The 17501-nt window shown below is 41.0% G+C and overlaps 1 protein-coding gene and 1 long non-coding RNA gene across 3 annotated transcripts in view; one reads left to right on the forward strand and one right to left on the reverse strand.

The window, feature by feature from the left end:
• Positions 1-1796: 1796 nt before the first annotated feature.
• On the reverse strand, positions 1797-15235 carry LOC112573260. The gene is made up of 3 exons (XR_003101194.1): positions 14998-15235; positions 10947-11042; positions 1797-3981 (listed from the first exon to the last, which is right to left on the reverse strand). It is a non-coding gene; the product is annotated as an uncharacterized LOC112573260 (long non-coding RNA).
• The window catches only part of LOC112573255 (epidermal growth factor receptor-like), a 43168-nt gene continuing 29646 nt past the window's right edge, over positions 3980-17501 (forward strand). For both annotated transcript variants that reach the window (XM_025253456.1, XM_025253457.1), the window contains exon 1: positions 3980-5062. In XM_025253456.1, coding sequence (XP_025109241.1) covers positions 4981-5062 — 82 coding nt within the window. In that variant the 5' untranslated portion in view covers positions 3980-4980. The remainder of the gene's footprint in view (positions 5063-17501) is intronic.

The raw sequence follows: 17501 nt of genomic DNA on the forward strand, positions 1-17501 counted from the left end.
TTTGCAGAGATGGAGGAGCTGGTGCAGTGTTCGTACACTATCCACATGTCCATCTTGCTAAATTTATATCTTGCTTTATACTTGGTCCTTTCATGTAAGGTTATAATTATGAATATGGTCTCATATTGGACAAAGAGGTTTCATTTTCTCCCAAGTTCTCCCAGTGTCATATTTATAGGACAGGCTGTATCTACTCACGAACAATAAAAACACTAATATTTGTTTGTGTTCCGGGGACTCCAAAAAAACACAACTTTTACAGAGGAGACAAAATTACTGAAAAAAATGATTTGAGATAATAACGGGTAAAGAGTGCTGTAGAATTTCTACTGAATGCTAAATGAGAAGAAAGGTATGTAGCCAGACGTTGCCCCCCATCACCAACGTGTATAGGTGGACTGCTGTCTGCCTGCCGAGACCAACGCGAAGTTCTCTACTGTTAGTCTTGGCGAGCCTAAACAATGGATTTGACTAAACCGGAAGCTTTGTACACACCTGCCTCGTTTTAGTAGTTAACTGGAAAAAGTCGTTTGCCAGCAGTCCAGTAATACAAGTGCGTGCTCCCAGCGTGTATAATGCATTTGAAAAGCTGTAATCCAGGCAGCAAATGCTCCACGGTTCCAGTAACAGAACATGTTGGACAGGTAGATTTCTTTTTTTTGCTACTGAAAAGTTTGCCTGCAGAATGTCACTTTGAAAAACTAAAATCAGTTCTCAACCAATCCGAAGGGAAGCAATGCGAATCCAATATAATACTTTTAAGATGTTCAACTATTCATCATTCACGAGTCCCAAAATCAAACGCTCTCGTTTTCGTGAAAAAAGTTGCGAAATTTTGCGATAATCTTCAGAAAAAAATGATAATAAGGGAAGTCAGATGTCTACTGCATGTAGGCAAACTCACAAAATCAATGTAGCAATAGTTACAGTCACTGTTTCTTTAACCTTTGCATCTGCTTCATAACTAATGGATCCGGGGGTACGGCAGCATACTCGGGATCTGGACACAGCTTTCTGATCAGAAATAATACGGAAGCAAGATGTATGTCCTTGAATTCTCCACGTTTTCCCGGGGCATCGACATACCCTGCAACTCCGGTCTGTCTATTTTTGGAAGACAGAGGGTGTCTGTAAGTGTCGCGCCCACCGAGCATGTTCTCCTGTGACAAGAAGTTATTTTGCTCGAAGGAAAATCTCAGTTTATTGTCTGAATTTCAATGCTAATCTTGTTTTCTTTTATTTTGAGTATCACTGTATACACGAATAAAGAAATATAAAGGTAAAACTTTCCAAGACATTAAAACCAAAACAGTTCGTTAACTGCCATCCCTATACAATGCGTACTGTATATAATATGTACGGTAGTAGTATCAGGAAACAGAGCAAATCCCGGGAGTGGAATGTGTAATGGAAGAGTTATTTGGTGGTTTTATTTTTGGTTTTAAAGTCCTTTCCTTTTTCAAACAAAATGCAGCTCAAAGATTCTGAGGTATCACCAGCTTTATTTTATCAATTCAACATATACTGCAGGAAAGTTAATGCAGGCTTATGCCAGTCAGGGGACATCAACCTACTCTAAACAATAATTAACGAGAACGGTTACTTCCCTTGTGTTCACCCTGCTGTTGCTGGGATTCAACGTCGACACTCAGACGGTCATCCACTCTACAATGTGTGCGACTCAACAGCCTTTTGTATAGTCTACAGAACTTCCTCTTTCACACGTACATGGTCTGGCAACATCCGTATGCATTCCACATTCGTTGCTTCCTTCATTTAATAATAACAACAGTTCCTTTATGTATTTGAATAAATCGTGCATAGAAAAGCCATTTTTTTTTATTTTGTTACTTCACTGTGTATATTAACGAGTTTCTGCAGTCTCTTTGTTTAAACCGACAGGAATGTCAAAGCACCCATGCCCATCCTTCACCTGAAAAAGAAAGTAGTTCAGCGGCTATGAGCGACAAGGAATGGGTTTTTTTTAAAGGAGAGCCCTTTCCTTCTCAATCAGCTGATGCCCGCTCGTCTGCGAGAGAACAAGACCGCCTGTTCAGAGCCCTGATGGCTTGGGTATCAAAGACAGGCCTGTAACCGCTGGTCGAAAGCATGCAGGAAGGATCGCACGCACGAAGTAGCATACAAACTCAAGTTTTCATTGAGGGTGGGTAGTGTCGGGGGTGGGGCGGGGAGAAGTTCGGGGTGGGTGTCCATGAAAGTTCAGAAAACAGTAAACAAGCAGGTGCGTTGTTGTTCTAGCAATTTTCCTGGGGGAAAAAAAATCACGTGTGGCTAGTTTTGCGGATATTCGGCAGCAGACACGTGAATCAGGTACAGCAACGGGCCCAAGGTGTCAGACCTAACAATTGAATTCTTAGTTTTCTCTCATTTGATGGCCGCGAGAGAATGAACCATAGGATTAATTCTAAACTGGATGCAGAGCTTTTAGCGCTTTACTTGAAAACATTTTGAAAGAAAAACTTTTACTTCTCGAGAGATTTTGGTGGGTAGACAAAAGTGTTTCGTAACCGCTAATAAAACGCAAGTCTCAGAATGGCAGGTCAACGATTCTGGCAGCTAAAGTACCAAAACTTATAATGAAAGGGAGAGTCAGTGGGGATGTCAGATGTCGGATGGCATTGAAATGACTAAATAACCCATGGAGTGGTTGTACACAATGATCACAAAGAGAGCTCACTGGACAAAAGACGAAGGGAATGAAGAATAACAATTTGGAAAAATCAGACACATGGAATATTGAAAGGAAGATGATACTATAATATAATAATATTACATGGGCAAGACAGGTTGGTGAGCACGCTAGCCTACACACATGCATGCAAGCAAATGAACGTGCAAACATGCTCACACGTTTGCAAAGACATAGAGGCACTCAGGTAGGGGACTGATGACAACAAAGACACAACCACAAGGGTTGTTTGTTATTGTGTGGACGATTGTTGTTGTGTGCGTGCGCAGATGGTGTCGGCGTAATATATGTGTGTGTGGTGTGTGTGGTGTGTGTGGCGTGTGTGGTTTGTGGGGTGTTTGAGATTTGTGTGGTGTGTGTGTGCTGTGTGCGGTGTGTGTAGTGAAGGGTACGTACGCGCGCTCACCTGCATGGATGTACCATTTGCTTATTGTTATACCAGCTCGTCTATTAATTTTGATTAGGCTTTTGTTGTTTTCTTGGACCACAGGAACCATATTCTATTAATGGTTCTTGTATGTCAATGGCTGCGTGTCGAAAGATGTTCTCTTTTGTACTTCTTGTAATAGCAGTCTCTGTGGAGACACCCTTCGAGCAATAAAATGATTTGCAAGATTACTGTCAAAACAATCATGTTTATGTTTCTCGCCTTCAAATTACTTATTGATTTTGTCGACGACGGCTTATTCATTATAGTTACTGTAAAAAAAGAGGAGCAGCCACATGTAGAACTATCATCCAACTAAAACAAGATGCACAATGAAAGCATAACGACAAAACTACTTGTCAATAAGTAGCAGTGCAATGGGCACAGATCGGTTTGTAGTGAGAACTTCCAATGGTCTGCGAGGCCAGCAGGAAAGGGCGCGCGCGCGCGTGAGTGAAGTTGAGGATGGAGGGGGAGGAAGAGGTAAAGAGTGGGGAATGGAGGGAAGAGACCCACCATTTCCTCCTTTTCAGCCCAACAATTTCTTTTCTTGAAGAGCCCCCTCTTATCGTCTTAGCCTAGCGACCCCCTTTTCCCCCTGTCTCTCCCTCCATGCTTACTCCAGTGCTGTGTTCTCAGCCAGACTTAGGTTCCATTCTCTGGCGGTGGCACCACTTCTGCTATCTCAGCCCCGCTGCTTGTAACAGCCATTCCCTCCGGTCTCTCCTCGTGTCCACACTGTGGCCGTCATTAGCACCTCAGCAGTCAGGTGGGTGAGTAATCAGTGCTGAGTGCTAACGAGCAACGGTCCATCGTTGTGGACGCAGCAACAGGATGCTTGTATCTGCGACAGAGACAAATTCGACTGTGAATGACATGGAGCGTTTACACGTCCCGCCTCACCACCCAGCGCGACTAAATTAGCAACAAGTGTGGGCTACATTCAAGTATATCATATTCCTCTGATAACCCGGTTTTTTTAAACCCTATTTTCTTTTAAAGTACCAGGAGGGCTTTGTGCGCGGTTTATTTTAACCGAGACTTTGACGAATAGTGTACGCAAGGAAGAATACCTGTCACAACGGCCCCTGATTATCAAAATCATTGCAGTCGTGCAAAGTATAGAAGAAGACAGAGAAAAGGTGGGGAGAAAAAGACATTCTTAGGTGGACATTGACCCTGCGTCCAGAATTGTGATTCTTGACAAATTTTCGTGTGACAAAAAAGACAAATACTGTTTTCGGGAAAGTATGAAACACCGTGCTTTTCGAATTTGAAACATCTGAGTGACAGCTTCTTGTAAGACCTGGCTCTACGAGTGGCGCCTCCACGCCATCCATTGTCAGCATCCAGTTGTTTCACTGGTTTTTTTGCCCGCCATTCAAATCCAGCTGCTTCTCTAACGTAGCTGTTGTCAAGGAACTTAGAGAGAGCTACATTTGTTTATAAACTTGTCAGAATCGCTGGGAGGGGATAAAAAAGGAAATACATGTGAAACCTGATCGTAGAACTTTTTTTCCCTCGAGCCACTGAACGTGTTTCTGATTTGAATCTGCTGATTGTTACGCACAGCCATTCCTGTTAACAGACCCATTCATCCGCCCACTGAACCTGACAAAGTTACAGAGTTACAACCACAAAACTGTTTTGATTGTAAGGAGAACAAGAAAGTACATGCAAGAAGCCCACGCTATCGTCCATTCATTGCATCTGTTTGCATTTAGTCTGACAAACAAAACGTCGCTCGGTGGTTGAATTGTAATTGTGACTGCATCTGCAAGAGGAGCAAGAGAGGAAGCTACATCGTCAGTTGAGGAAGGATTATCTATAAAAGAGAACAAAGATGGGAAGCAGTAAGGGAGTTTATGTCATCGTCTTTCTCACCTTGGAAGTTGTTGCTGTCTTGGTCAACGGGCGTTCTCTAGGTAAGTCGGGTTAGTACTGTGTTTTAGCCTCATGGAAATATTTTTTTTTAATTTGTTGAACTACTTCACATATGTTCCTCTACTTACTCGTGCTTATGTGTGTGAATTTCATTTGAGTCAAAATTCCATGAGCTCTGTATATGTGTATCCAGATACCTTCAGTTATTTGTCGTTCAAGTACATCTGTGTATCTTGTCTCTCCACTTTTAAAGAAATCTGTTTCTCCTGTGTCTGTAAGGTGTATTATCCACTAAACATACAGTTTTTATCCTAGCATAAACTGTTATAAAGCAGAAACATTATTTAACGATGGCAATAAGAAGCCAAAAGGGACTACGTGGACAAATCATGCGGCCTGGTGAACCTCGTGACCAAACAAAATGTTGAATTTTGTTTGTAACGGATCCTTGAATGAAATGCAAAAGGCTTGTTCAAATGACTGGGTTAAGTTTATTACGAGATATTATTACTTCCCTAAGCGAATAGCTTTGTACTAATCACGAGGCGCAGTCCCTATAACATCGCTTTTCTCATTTACATCTCGATGCTCATGACGTCACAGGCCGCTGTCATGGGAATGTATCAACAGCACCAGCTACTCTCCCAATGGCTGCTGCCTGCCATAACGCCAGAACTCTTTCTATACCCTCCCTTGTTCCTCCAAAAACGTTGAAAGAAAACTCAAAACACATTCTGACAGTCTAATGACAGCACAACTTTAATTAAATTAGACTATCAGCAACTTTGAGTTTAGTTTACCGTTAGACTCTGTTATCTTTAAAGCTACATTACATTAAGGTCAAAATAACGGTCGTGACGAAAAGGCTAAGCTAAAAATATTCTCCCAGACTAGCTATTAAAGGTTTAAAATATGTTTTCAGATGTGATCTTACTAAATTTTTGTGTCCTATTGCAAAATGTAGCTGTTGCAAAGGTTATTCTTTCTACGCTTTCTGTCCACGTCCACCTCTCTCTCTTCTCTTCATTTCTCGCTCTTTTCTGTTTCTCTGTCTCTCCTCACTTTCGCTAGAACTGCTTCCTTCTCTCTGTTTTGTCTTATTTTTCTCCCTTTCCTTTTTAATGTTCACACTCTCTAACTTTTTCCCAATGTCACTAACCTTATCCCCATGGGTAGGAAGCAGGAGTCATTTTACTGAGTATACATCATCCCCTGGAGAAAGGGACTGGCGAGAGACAGTTACTTTTTAGTCATCAAAGAGGTTATTGTCATGGAAATCTCGTGCAGCGTTTGACTAGCGACTCTCAATCTATTCTTGGGTGCAGAAGGGTATGGTGTCCTTTAAGGTTAAAAGACTGGGCAATTGTTCCAATGATTAGTTAAAGATCATTGAACGATACCATTCCCAAAATGTGGATGAATACCCACCCTCCAGTTCCATTCTCATCATCACCATGCACAGAAAGAGGTCAGCAGCTCCAACGACAGGATAATGCATGGATTCCGGTTACTTTATAAAGCATCGGTCAATGGGAGAGATGGAAACAATTAGGCATATCGTGACGTCACGATTGTAACCTCTTTCTGGGCATCGGGATGTTTGTAGGCGCAAAGGAAGAAAGTATTCACCAAAATTTCGAAAACAGTATTTTGCACAGAGCTTTACCCAGTCATCATTGAAAATATTTTCACCCTACTAGTTCTTTAAGGGACTGAAAGAAGCAGAAGATAGCCCAGACGATCTAAGTGTCGAGACGGTCAGTCAAGAGCTGCAGCGAAGACGAACACCAACAGGAAACACGCACTTTGCGCCAAAAGCAGTGAGATGGCGAAATCTGTGAGTAACACAGGTCTGAACACCTCACCAACCTCTACTCGGAGTCACTACATGACCAGCATCTGGCTTTATATTGTCATTTTAGAAAGGTTTGAAACATTGTCATCAAAACTGTTTTCCACTTTCGTTGGTCTGACGCTTCCGGTTCCATTCCACCCCTTCACACGTCTCCGTCATTAAAAAAACAAACCAAAAGTGACTGACGACACTCCCGTGTCTGTCTACTCGTCAAATTATGTGGGTGTGTAGACAAACATGAGCTCATTGCAGCATCGACATCACAGGAGGCAAGGAAACCGAGGGCAGCAAAGGGAACTGAACCTCAACAGCCGCCATCAGTCAGATGGGGGACAGGAAGCCGACTTCAAGGGTCTTCTCGACTGTGGGAGGGTCTCCCCTTCAGTGTCTGGTGCAGACACCATGAGACTGGTGCAGACGCTGCGCGATTTTCCCAAGCCATGGAGGGGCTGTGAGAGCTGTGGAAATCACTGACCACCACACCACATCCCTTTCCTTTACAGGGAGAAAGCCCACGCCAGCGAATAATGGTGTTGAACGTGTGATTATATCGGCTGATTCAACTAATTAGTATACGCATGCCGGTAGGCGCTCACACAAACACGAGTAGAAGATATTGTAAGTAGTCAAATAAGTGCAAGACGTGTTGATGCCATTTACAAAGGAAGAAAAGGCTTATCTCCAAGATTCAGTATGTGATTCACGTGGCTAACATAGGAAGAAATTAAGACAATGGAAGGGATGTGTGAGAACTTGTAAATGAACTACTACATTGTCGATGATGATGATGAAAGAAAATTCATAGAGCGCTTTTCAAAATAATTTGCTCAAAGCGCTTTAAAACTAAGAAAAACTACAAACAGACCGATTCTAAACAAACTTGCATGCTAACATACATACAGACATGCACTTATACAACATACACACTTACAATGACCTAGACATGGAAGGGGGAAGGCATTGATTTTGAAGAAAATAGTGTCTTAAATTAAGATGGAAGATGTCTGTGTCAGGAGATGAACAGAGCATTTATGAGGTAGTCTGGATTGAAGTGAGTTTGTAGAGGTATCAAGGCCTCTCTTTCATCCTTCATCTCTTCTCGATCTTTTGTCTTCTTTGTTGTCTCCCACCAGCGTCTTTTTTTTTGTTTGTTTGGTTGGTTGTTTTTTTTTTGTTTTGTTTTTTGTTTTGTTTTTGTTTTTTGTTTTGTTGTTGTTTTTGTTTGTTTTTTTTTTTTTTGCTGCTTTAGTCTTCCTTATCGTGTCCTTTCTCTTTCATTGGATTTTATCTTCCCTTGGGGGTCCATCTGTTTTCAGCTGCATGTCTGGTTCATCCCCGACATGCCATTGTGATAGCTAGGGGCCGAGCAAGTGTTTATGTTCGAACGCGTGCAGCTCGCTGTTTTGGCAGATGGTGTCTCTATGCACAGATCTGCAATTAATGCGATGAAGGAAAGAACTCCAAAGACAATAATAAAAGGAGTAATGTAGAGAGAAGGAAAACCGTGTAGCTCTATTTATTTATTTTTTTTAGAAGGAGGGGAAGGGTAGTCAAGGCAAGCAGACGATCAGTTTGATTCAAAGTTCATTTTCGTTCGTCTATGAAGACAGTTTTGATGACGTTCCCCAAGCTTTTTAATATCTAAACTGTTTTCATTTAATCGCGGACTTAGAGGATAATGCACCGTTAGATGACGGCGATAAAGATGTTTTGTGCCGGCCACGTGGACAGTAAAGCTCTTTGCCGTGCATTAACAATGACCAGAGCATCAAAGCTTATCATCAACATCGAGAGCGAGGCTTCCTGCAGATGGCGCTTGCGTAATGCTGTCCTGCACTTGTTTGCTTTTCGTTTGTTTGTATAACTGCCTACAGACGGATAGGATTTTGGGGGAAGAATAACTCGTGTCTGCCACCAGCACCACCTCCTCACAGCCAGAAAGTACAGAGAACTTATGAAAGTCAATTTATCCGTCTGTCGTCACAATAGCGAATAGCTATGCGTCACGTGACCCACGAGCTCTTTAGAGGTCGGCCTATTACCCGGCGCTGAGTGCCACGTGACAGGAGCTACCCGGGCAGCTACAGGCTGCTGGAGTTGTCTTCCTTAAGCCGAACAGAATATCTTGGGTGCGTGCAGCGTGTATGAGTTCGTTGTGTGTGTGAGTGCGCGCGTGCATGTGCACCTCGGCGTGAGCTAGCAAGAGTAGAAATGGTCAAAGAACCACACTCCTGTACTTTATTTATCATGTTCTTATATTCAATCTTACGTTCTCTATAATTTGTATCGCCGTCTCAGCAGTCAGAATTTATCAAAGTCGTTAATTTTTCTTCTCGGTTTACCTGACCATGCCTTGATGAAAACATAATTAGCTGTACACAGTATATTATAAACCTAAGTGCTCTCGATCTCTGTTTTTTTTCTCTCTCTATCTCGCTCTCTGACCAGCTTTTCCTTGGGTAGGCAACAAGGCAACAAGGGCAAGGAGCGTGGCGGTGAAATGTAAATGACTACGTGTGCGCCTTATAATATTCCCTTTAACAGCTTGCCAACTCGCGCAGTTTTGTGGGAATTATTTCTAAATCTTCGCGCGGAACAAAGCCACTCTTCAGCATTTCTTTCCCTCCAGGAGGCTCCCCACGTCGCAGGTTCCCTGCCTGCCGAGCGAAATTCAAGCAATAAAATTGCCTTCCCATTGCGCCCAGCTCACCTCCAGCCCCACACACCTACTGGAACCCTCCCATCCCCTTCACGCTTCTTTGCTTCTTGGGATATCCCAGCTCGTCAAGAGACAACAGTTGCAGTTCAAATCCTGACCTGCGCTCCACCTTGTTGCTAAATCAGTCCTCATGTCACTCGAGACTCATAATTTTTCCAGATGTAATCTCTTGCGGCTTCCAGGCACCATGTTACAGGGAGACCCTGATGTCTGACAATCCCTCTCTCCCGCCCCCGCACCACCACACCATTCTCCAACCCCCCGTTCTTCACCTCCTCTCCCATCACAAACCACTCTATTCAATTCTGTTTTGAGAGTTCCTACACTGGCCTGAAACGTGGTGTGGGAAAAAATATCCCCAGGCAACACTTCTTTAAAGGGCTGTTGATTCCCGCCTCCCACTAGCCACGAGGTGTTTGCGAGGAGCAGAAAAAAATAGTAACGCTCTTTTGATTCAGTAACCGAGCAAATATTTGTTTCACGCAACTCCCACCTCCTGTAACACCGACGTAGCATAAAAAAGCGGGATAGGGGCTGGGGTTGGAGGGGACCAAGAAAAAGTGTGCCTGATTTCTTAAGGACTAGGCTACGGTCATTTTCGAAAGAGAGGTTAGAGAAAGAAGATTTAAAAAAATAGAGGAAAAGCTTTTAGAAAACCGAAGCTTGATATACTGCTTCTTGTGTGCGCGCCTATCTATCTTTAACGGCAGCGACACGGCGGCGGCGCAGACGATGTTGGTGGCGATAACGGTGGCAATCGACAATACCTTCTTGTCTGTGATCCCGACATCCAGCGCCTCTCCCGTAAAAAGCTGTCTTCTTGTCCCGTCATGTTTACAAACTGCAAAGCTCCGCCGACTGGGCGGCCGCCTCGGTACGTCCTTACTTTGCGCCCTTGCCCGCAGGCGGATAGGGAACGTACTGCAAGGTGGGTGATACGTGGGCGATACGTGGGTGATACGTGGGTGATACGTGGGTGGGGTCATCTACGTTGCTGCTGCGTAGGCTTCTCGTTTCCGCCACAGCCCTCTCCCTTGTTGTTCCCCTCCTCTCCCCTTTCCGGAAATCCGGAAATCCGAACTATCGAATTTCATTTGCAGGTAAGATGTCTCTCACACAAAAATTGCACTGCGTTTGATGTTCTTGTTCACTTTTTGCGAGAATGTTGACCTGTATGTGATGACAATGTTGACCTGTGTGAGATGACAATGTTGACCTGTGTGTGATGACAATCTTGACCTGTGTGTGATGACAATCTTAACCTGTGTGTGATGACAATCTTGACCTTTGTGGAACGAGAATGTTGACCTGTGTTGAATGTCATTACTGACCTGTGTGGGATGCTTCTTACCTCATAGTTCATGGCCCTAACCCTCCTGCCTCCTCCTGAGGTGGGTGTCATGGCTGTCGTTAGCACTTCCAGGTATGAACAGTTACAGACTTGCAGCTGCAACACAAAGACGTATGTGTGATCAACATAAAGATAGCCCTGCACAAAAAGGCAACCGTCACTGTGTTGACTCAGGTTTAGTAGAAATAAAGCATCTCGCCGATTGTTTGCACCTCCTGTGATTTATGCAATCGAACTACAGCTTTAATAGTCACAGGCTTTTGACGAATATATTTACTTTGTTCTTCTTAGTCAAGTTGCTGGACTCGAGAGTTTATGTCGCTCACAGCCTGATGATGGAGGGCTGAGAGTCTCGGCCTCTGAACCCGGAAGTGCGCAGGCTAGCCAGTTCGATACCCGTGTGGTGCAGCATACTTTCTCTCTCAACGATCTTGGTGTTTAACCTAGTCCTTTAAATTGCCTTGGTCTTTCGTTTTTTCAGATAAAGGAGAATACATTGAAACTAGACTATAAAAGATTGTTTCATTTTCTGTCACTTTAATTAAATAAATAAAGAAATCAGGGCGTTCGTCTTACCATCTCTCCTTACCAATGTATTTTTAATACTGACAGGGCTTCTGCTTACGCAAAAAATTGCGTACAGTACGCATTAAAAGTTCGGAGGACCCCTTCAATTTTCGTCAATGGGGTCCCCTTCAAATTTGGGCGAAGAACAGGGACCCCTTAAAAATCTGAAGAAGGAGTCCCTGGGACCCCAAAGAATTTAGCTTTAGCAGAAGCCCTGTTAATTAATACATCGCACGCCTGATTAAATTTTTAATTTAAAATGAAAGCTTTTATTTAAAACGTAACTCTGATGTTTATTTTTTTTCTGTTCGCACACTTCAAACGCGGGCTATAAATAAATACACATCAATAGCAAAAAATAAAAAGAAAGTCTGGTTCTTATTTGTGCCATATCGAAACCCTACCACAAATATATTGCATGTTAATTACAAAGTACACATATGTTAGAGAACTTTCACAGAAATAAAGTACATGTTTATACATTTGTACATGTTTACATACGAAAGGTACGAAAATTGTACACAACTTTCTAATAACCTTACTCCTTAATTAATATTCATGATACCACTGGGACATGTCTAACAACTTTTTGTGCTGCCTTGAGACATTCTGAGTACTTGGTGTTTAATCTTTACACCTGATCTTGAAATTATGATAATACATTTCCATGAAAAGAATTCTCACAAAAAAATAAACAAATAAACAAATAAAAGTAATGACAAAACGGGAATCAAGAGATCTCAGCCAGAATAAAAAGAAACATTCATTACACCTCATTGTCTTCATTTAGTCATATTTTTCATCGTTCTTGGGCCAGAATATATGTTTTAAATAAAATTAGATCATAGCTAATGGAATTTTAACATGATCGCTTGCCTTTTATTCATCGTTTTATTTCACAAATTAAACAGTGTACAGTAATTAATTTACTATGTCAAGAAACTCAGTCTGTATCGTCATAAACACGGAACGCGAGTAGAATATACAGAATTATAGGAGTTTTATCACAACAGGCAAACAACGCCCCTTAATAAATATTAAAAAGATTAGTCACGTGTGTACAAACCAGACACACGTACACATTATAGTGAGTTCTACTATTACAATTATACCTTTTCTTAAAACATACGATAAAAACGTTCGATAAGCATAATTGTCTTTTATATCTGAAATATCTATCAGTCTGAAGGAAAGAATATTTGCATCATGAAATGAAAACATGCACCTATGAAGGAACGAATGAATGAAAAAGTTAGTAAACAAAGAATAAGTAAACAAACGAATTAAAGAAAAAATTATTAATTAAATAATCATTAATGTTATTGTCTGTTATAGCTGAAATATCTATCAGTCTGAAGGAAACATGTACCTATAAAGGAACGAATAAATGAATGAGTTAGTAAACAAAGAATACGTAAACAAACGAATTAAGGAAAAAATTATTAATTAATTAAATAATGAATATAAGGCTAAGACAAAGTATAGGGCAAGAGATCTTACTCCTGTAGGAAAAGGCATTGCAGATAATAGGTAACTAACATTTAATCTTTCTTCAATGCAATAAAAATGGATAAAAGCCAAATGTTTCATAGGCGAGTCAAGTTTGAGAACAAAAATAGTCTCAATAAACACAGGAGGCAGTAAACCCACATGAACACCTGCGGCAAACATCAGAAAAATAACTTACCTTCACTGGAGATAAATTCGCTAATCCTTGAATTGACACAACAGCTGCTAATTGCCACTGGGGTCAGCTCCCAGTCTACGTCATGTTTAGACTACAAACACTTACCACAGGCTTTTTTTTCATATTTGTTTTCCACATTGTCCATTGAACACTTGTGTTTTTTATTTTGACATTATTATGAAAATTCTTCCACAAAAATAAAAAAGTGCACTAATTGTGTAAAGCTAAAAGAGCAGTAATATTTTGAGCTCACACTTTAGTGTAGACAAAATCTTTGAAGCCTGTTTTGGTGATGGAAAAATTTTATGTTAATTTTATTTTTACTTTCGCTCATTTTTTAAAATGTTGATCTAACTGCAAAATTTATGTTAGACGAAAATCCATGTATTACTTAAAAACTGTTACAAATCAAATTGTAAAGCAGACATAAAAATTATTACAATACTTTATTACAACTTTTATTCAGAAAGAAAGAGGGTTTTTTTTAACAAAATGATCACAAACCTTTGACTATTATGTGCATATTCCTTTACTGACCGATCGCAAAAGAACTGAAATGGTTTGCATAAACAATAATTATTCTAGTGTATATATTCTAATTTTTAACGTATAATTTTTATGTCAATATCTCAAAGGTATGTGTCGACTGCATGGGCAGTGTAACTGTGATAATCATCAAACAGAAAAGCATCTTTGCAACTAAATACATACACGCGTTTTTCTCAGAAAAAATGTGAATGTTTTAAAAGATGTGTATTTTTCTTACCGTAAAAATTATAGGTCGACAGAAACGAAAAAATTGCAGTTAAAATAAAATAAAAAGAAATTGCTTTTTAAATCATGCAAATAATTAAATAAAGGAAAATAAAACTGAATTAAAATAACTAGCCCGGTTATTTTCAATCTTTCGCATTTTTCTCAAATCTACTTTTCGGATGCAAAGAGTTGACAACATTTTGGTCTGCAGCATTGCAGTAACAAACATTTTACTCACAACAGATTAAAAAAAACTGTAACAATAATTACATCAACGAATCAAGGTAGGGCAAACATTTAGAATTCTTTGTGTGTTAACACCAAATTATGTCGAACATTCTAGCGCTGTTGAAATGTTTTGTCCGCTTCAAACATCCTAGTCTGTTTAGATTCTGTTTAGGTTCTGTTTAGAGTTGTCGGACATCTCACTGATCACAAAACAGAAGACATCCAGATTTTACTGTAATATGTTCGGGGTAGAAACTGTAGTCTATGCTGTAGTCTATGCTGTGTTTGACTTCCTCTGATTAGTTGTCATTATTTCGTAAATAATCTGAAAATTTTACTGGCCGAAAAGTTCTCTTCCTAAAAGATGCTGGCCGAAATAAAATGGTGATGATGGTGGTCATGGGGTGTTAAGCATGAACTTTTAATTTTGAGGACAGTCAGTTGATTCCCTGATTTGACAACGATGAAGGATTTCTGTTATGCGCGTTCACTGCTTTTTGAATTGTCTATTTTGTGTTCTTTATTCTGTTAAATAGAATTTGTTATATTTTTGTTTAATTTTCTGACATTCGTTTTATTTTTTGAAACGTCATGAAGACCGTCAAAACATACCGAAACTTGTTTTCTATTCAGCACTATTATGATGCTGTCCAGAAAAAAAAACAGATTAGTATCGAAATAGAAAATAACAACAGTGATCCTTGCTAAAATGATGGCATCCCCAAACCCTACATATATTTGCGTGAAAGTACAAACTGGAACAACTGACAAATATTAAAATAAACACACATTGGAATACAGGCAACCTCTTACTGTATTGGTTATTGATCTCTCAATCCCCTGTGGGCGGCATTAGTCGTTTGAAGTGGTGATTTTTTGTTTGGCTAGTCCACAGTTAGACCGACTCGACCTCCCCACTGGTCTTGTGACTCCGTGACGTCACGGGGCTGCGCGTGACTTGACGCTGTCCATCACGGGGATACATCTGAATACCCCGCCCTCCTCCTACCTTAGTCACAACACGATTCTCACCTGCAGTTGTATGTAAAACAAAAATCTGTTTCCTGTGATCACAAACCTCGTTTTGTTTCAGAAGCATGACATTGAAAGAAGTGGGATTTTCACTGATATTAGACTCTTTCAGTAAACTCATTTTATATTCAGATTTATTCACTTTTACCTTTCATTGGACAAAAGAGATTTAATAACTTTTAGGAAAAAAACCGTGTTAATGCACGCACAAGCTTTAAGGAAGTTTCAAAATCATTCTATGGAGAATTTATAATAGTAACGGAGGCGATATATAATCATAATTCGTGTAAAGTATTCTTGCGAAATAAAGCAATCACAGTGATTTACAAGAAACGGTTCTGACGTCTGCACCCCTTAAATGTGTCGCTTTTGTAGGGGTAGTGACAGAATATAGTGCCAGAGGAAGTGAAGAATATAAGTGACAGAAATATTCTAAAGACGTCGACAGATTTTTGGGTGTGATGTCAGGACAACGGAAAGCATTATTTTATTATTTTATTGTACCTGTATTGTCTTTCGTCCTCTAAAGGTTCACCTGAGTACAACATTATTTTCGGGTGACCTAGAGTTTGTTAGTTCGTTGCAGTTAAATACAAACTCAGAATCCTAGGGAAGACTTGAGCTTTGCTTGCAGGTTACAGTCGTTTGAACATAATCACTGATCATCGGAAATCATATCTAGTTTGCTTTTTTTAAACTGATCACTCACTCTCTGATCAACACCATCCGTGCTTTCAATAGTTTTAACAAAGTCGGATACGAGACAGGTACCAATGTTGAGATTTCATTCGGAAGTAAAAGAGTTAAAAACACAAATGCAAAAATCGTGTTCTTATTTTTAAAAAATTAGTAGGTATTCTGTTTGTTAATATGTGTAATTTGAGGGGACATCACGACAACACGTTTGTCGCTTGTTGACGTCAGCGGATGCAGGGCGGGGGTGTATGAATGGAGAAGATGGGGTTTGGGAGGAGCGGTGGAGCGTGATTTTGTTGATGATGGGGTTTGGGAGGTGCACGTGCGACCATGCACGCAGGTGCCAATTGCTACAAGACTGATGCTGGCCCTCCAGCAGCCTCCCAGTCAGTCATCTGCGCATCATTGAAGCAGGTTTCTGAGTGCGGTCTCCTGTTCTCGCTGAACTCTCGAGCACGAGGGGGAAGCGAGAGGGCGCTGCAGTCGGCACGAGGCAGGCCTACAGTCAAGAGCTCACTGGGCCAAGAGGCCGAAGCCTTCCTGGTTCTGTTCTCGTCATAACCGCATGACCTGTCACAGTCAAGTGAGCGTGACCTGTCAAAGCATGGCCTGTTCTAACCGCGTGACCATGATCCATCACAGCCATCAGGTCATTTACCTGTTGTAGCCATGTGACCATGACGAGATGAAGGCCTTTTGTCTTTTATTATTGTTATTTTTTTCCTTTATTTTTATTTGTTCTGAATTTATTGTATGTTTATAAATTTCTATTTATTTGTTATTCTTTATTTTTATTGTGACATTTTGGTGGGTCCTTTGAGCAAGTATCTTGGTGCCTCTAGTAAAGACAAGTGTAGGCTACAAGAAAAACTGCGGGCATGATAACACAAAACAAAAACCTAAAAGATCTTTCAACGGAGAGATAAAGAGAATCTTGAGAGTAAATGGGATAAAGGCAAACAGGGAAAGAAAATAGAAAATAATCACGTCAAGAAAAAACTCACAGCAAGCGGTCTACAAGGACCAATGCCCTAGGAATGTGGAAAGAGAAATTGTAGGCAGACGGTGCAGACCAGGTTTTGCCAGGACGACATCTCTCTCTCATACACACACATTCTCTCTCCCAAGCTCTTTTTCTTTTTGTTCCATCTCAAGGCGACAATCGTTTTTCTGAGGCTGGTGTAATCAGGGCCGTGCTTAGGGGCAGGCGGACGAGGCATCTGCCTAGGGCCCCGCGCTTCAAGGGGCCCCGCGCTTTTGATTGATATGGTAACTAGGCATATGGAAGTGTAGTCAGCCGTGGCGTGAGGGCCCCGCACATGCCCTTTGCCTCGGGCCCCGCGGGGGCTAAGAACGGGCCTGGGTGTAATGCTGTAATTATTACATCATAGGCTTATAGAGTCAAAGTTCACGCATGCGTACGGTAGATGACAAGCTATAAATAATGGTGAAGGTGTCCCTCGTCAAGTCTCTTTAAATATATCATCTTTAAATATATCAACCTCTTACCCCGACGCTTCACAGACATCGGTCACTTTCAGCCACGGAAAAAAGACTGTGTCTTATTTTTGGAAAGCTGGCAGACAACA

The sequence above is a fragment of the Pomacea canaliculata genome, linkage group LG10, assembly GCF_003073045.1.
Source record: "Pomacea canaliculata isolate SZHN2017 linkage group LG10, ASM307304v1, whole genome shotgun sequence".
NCBI lineage: Eukaryota > Metazoa > Mollusca > Gastropoda > Architaenioglossa > Ampullariidae > Pomacea > Pomacea canaliculata.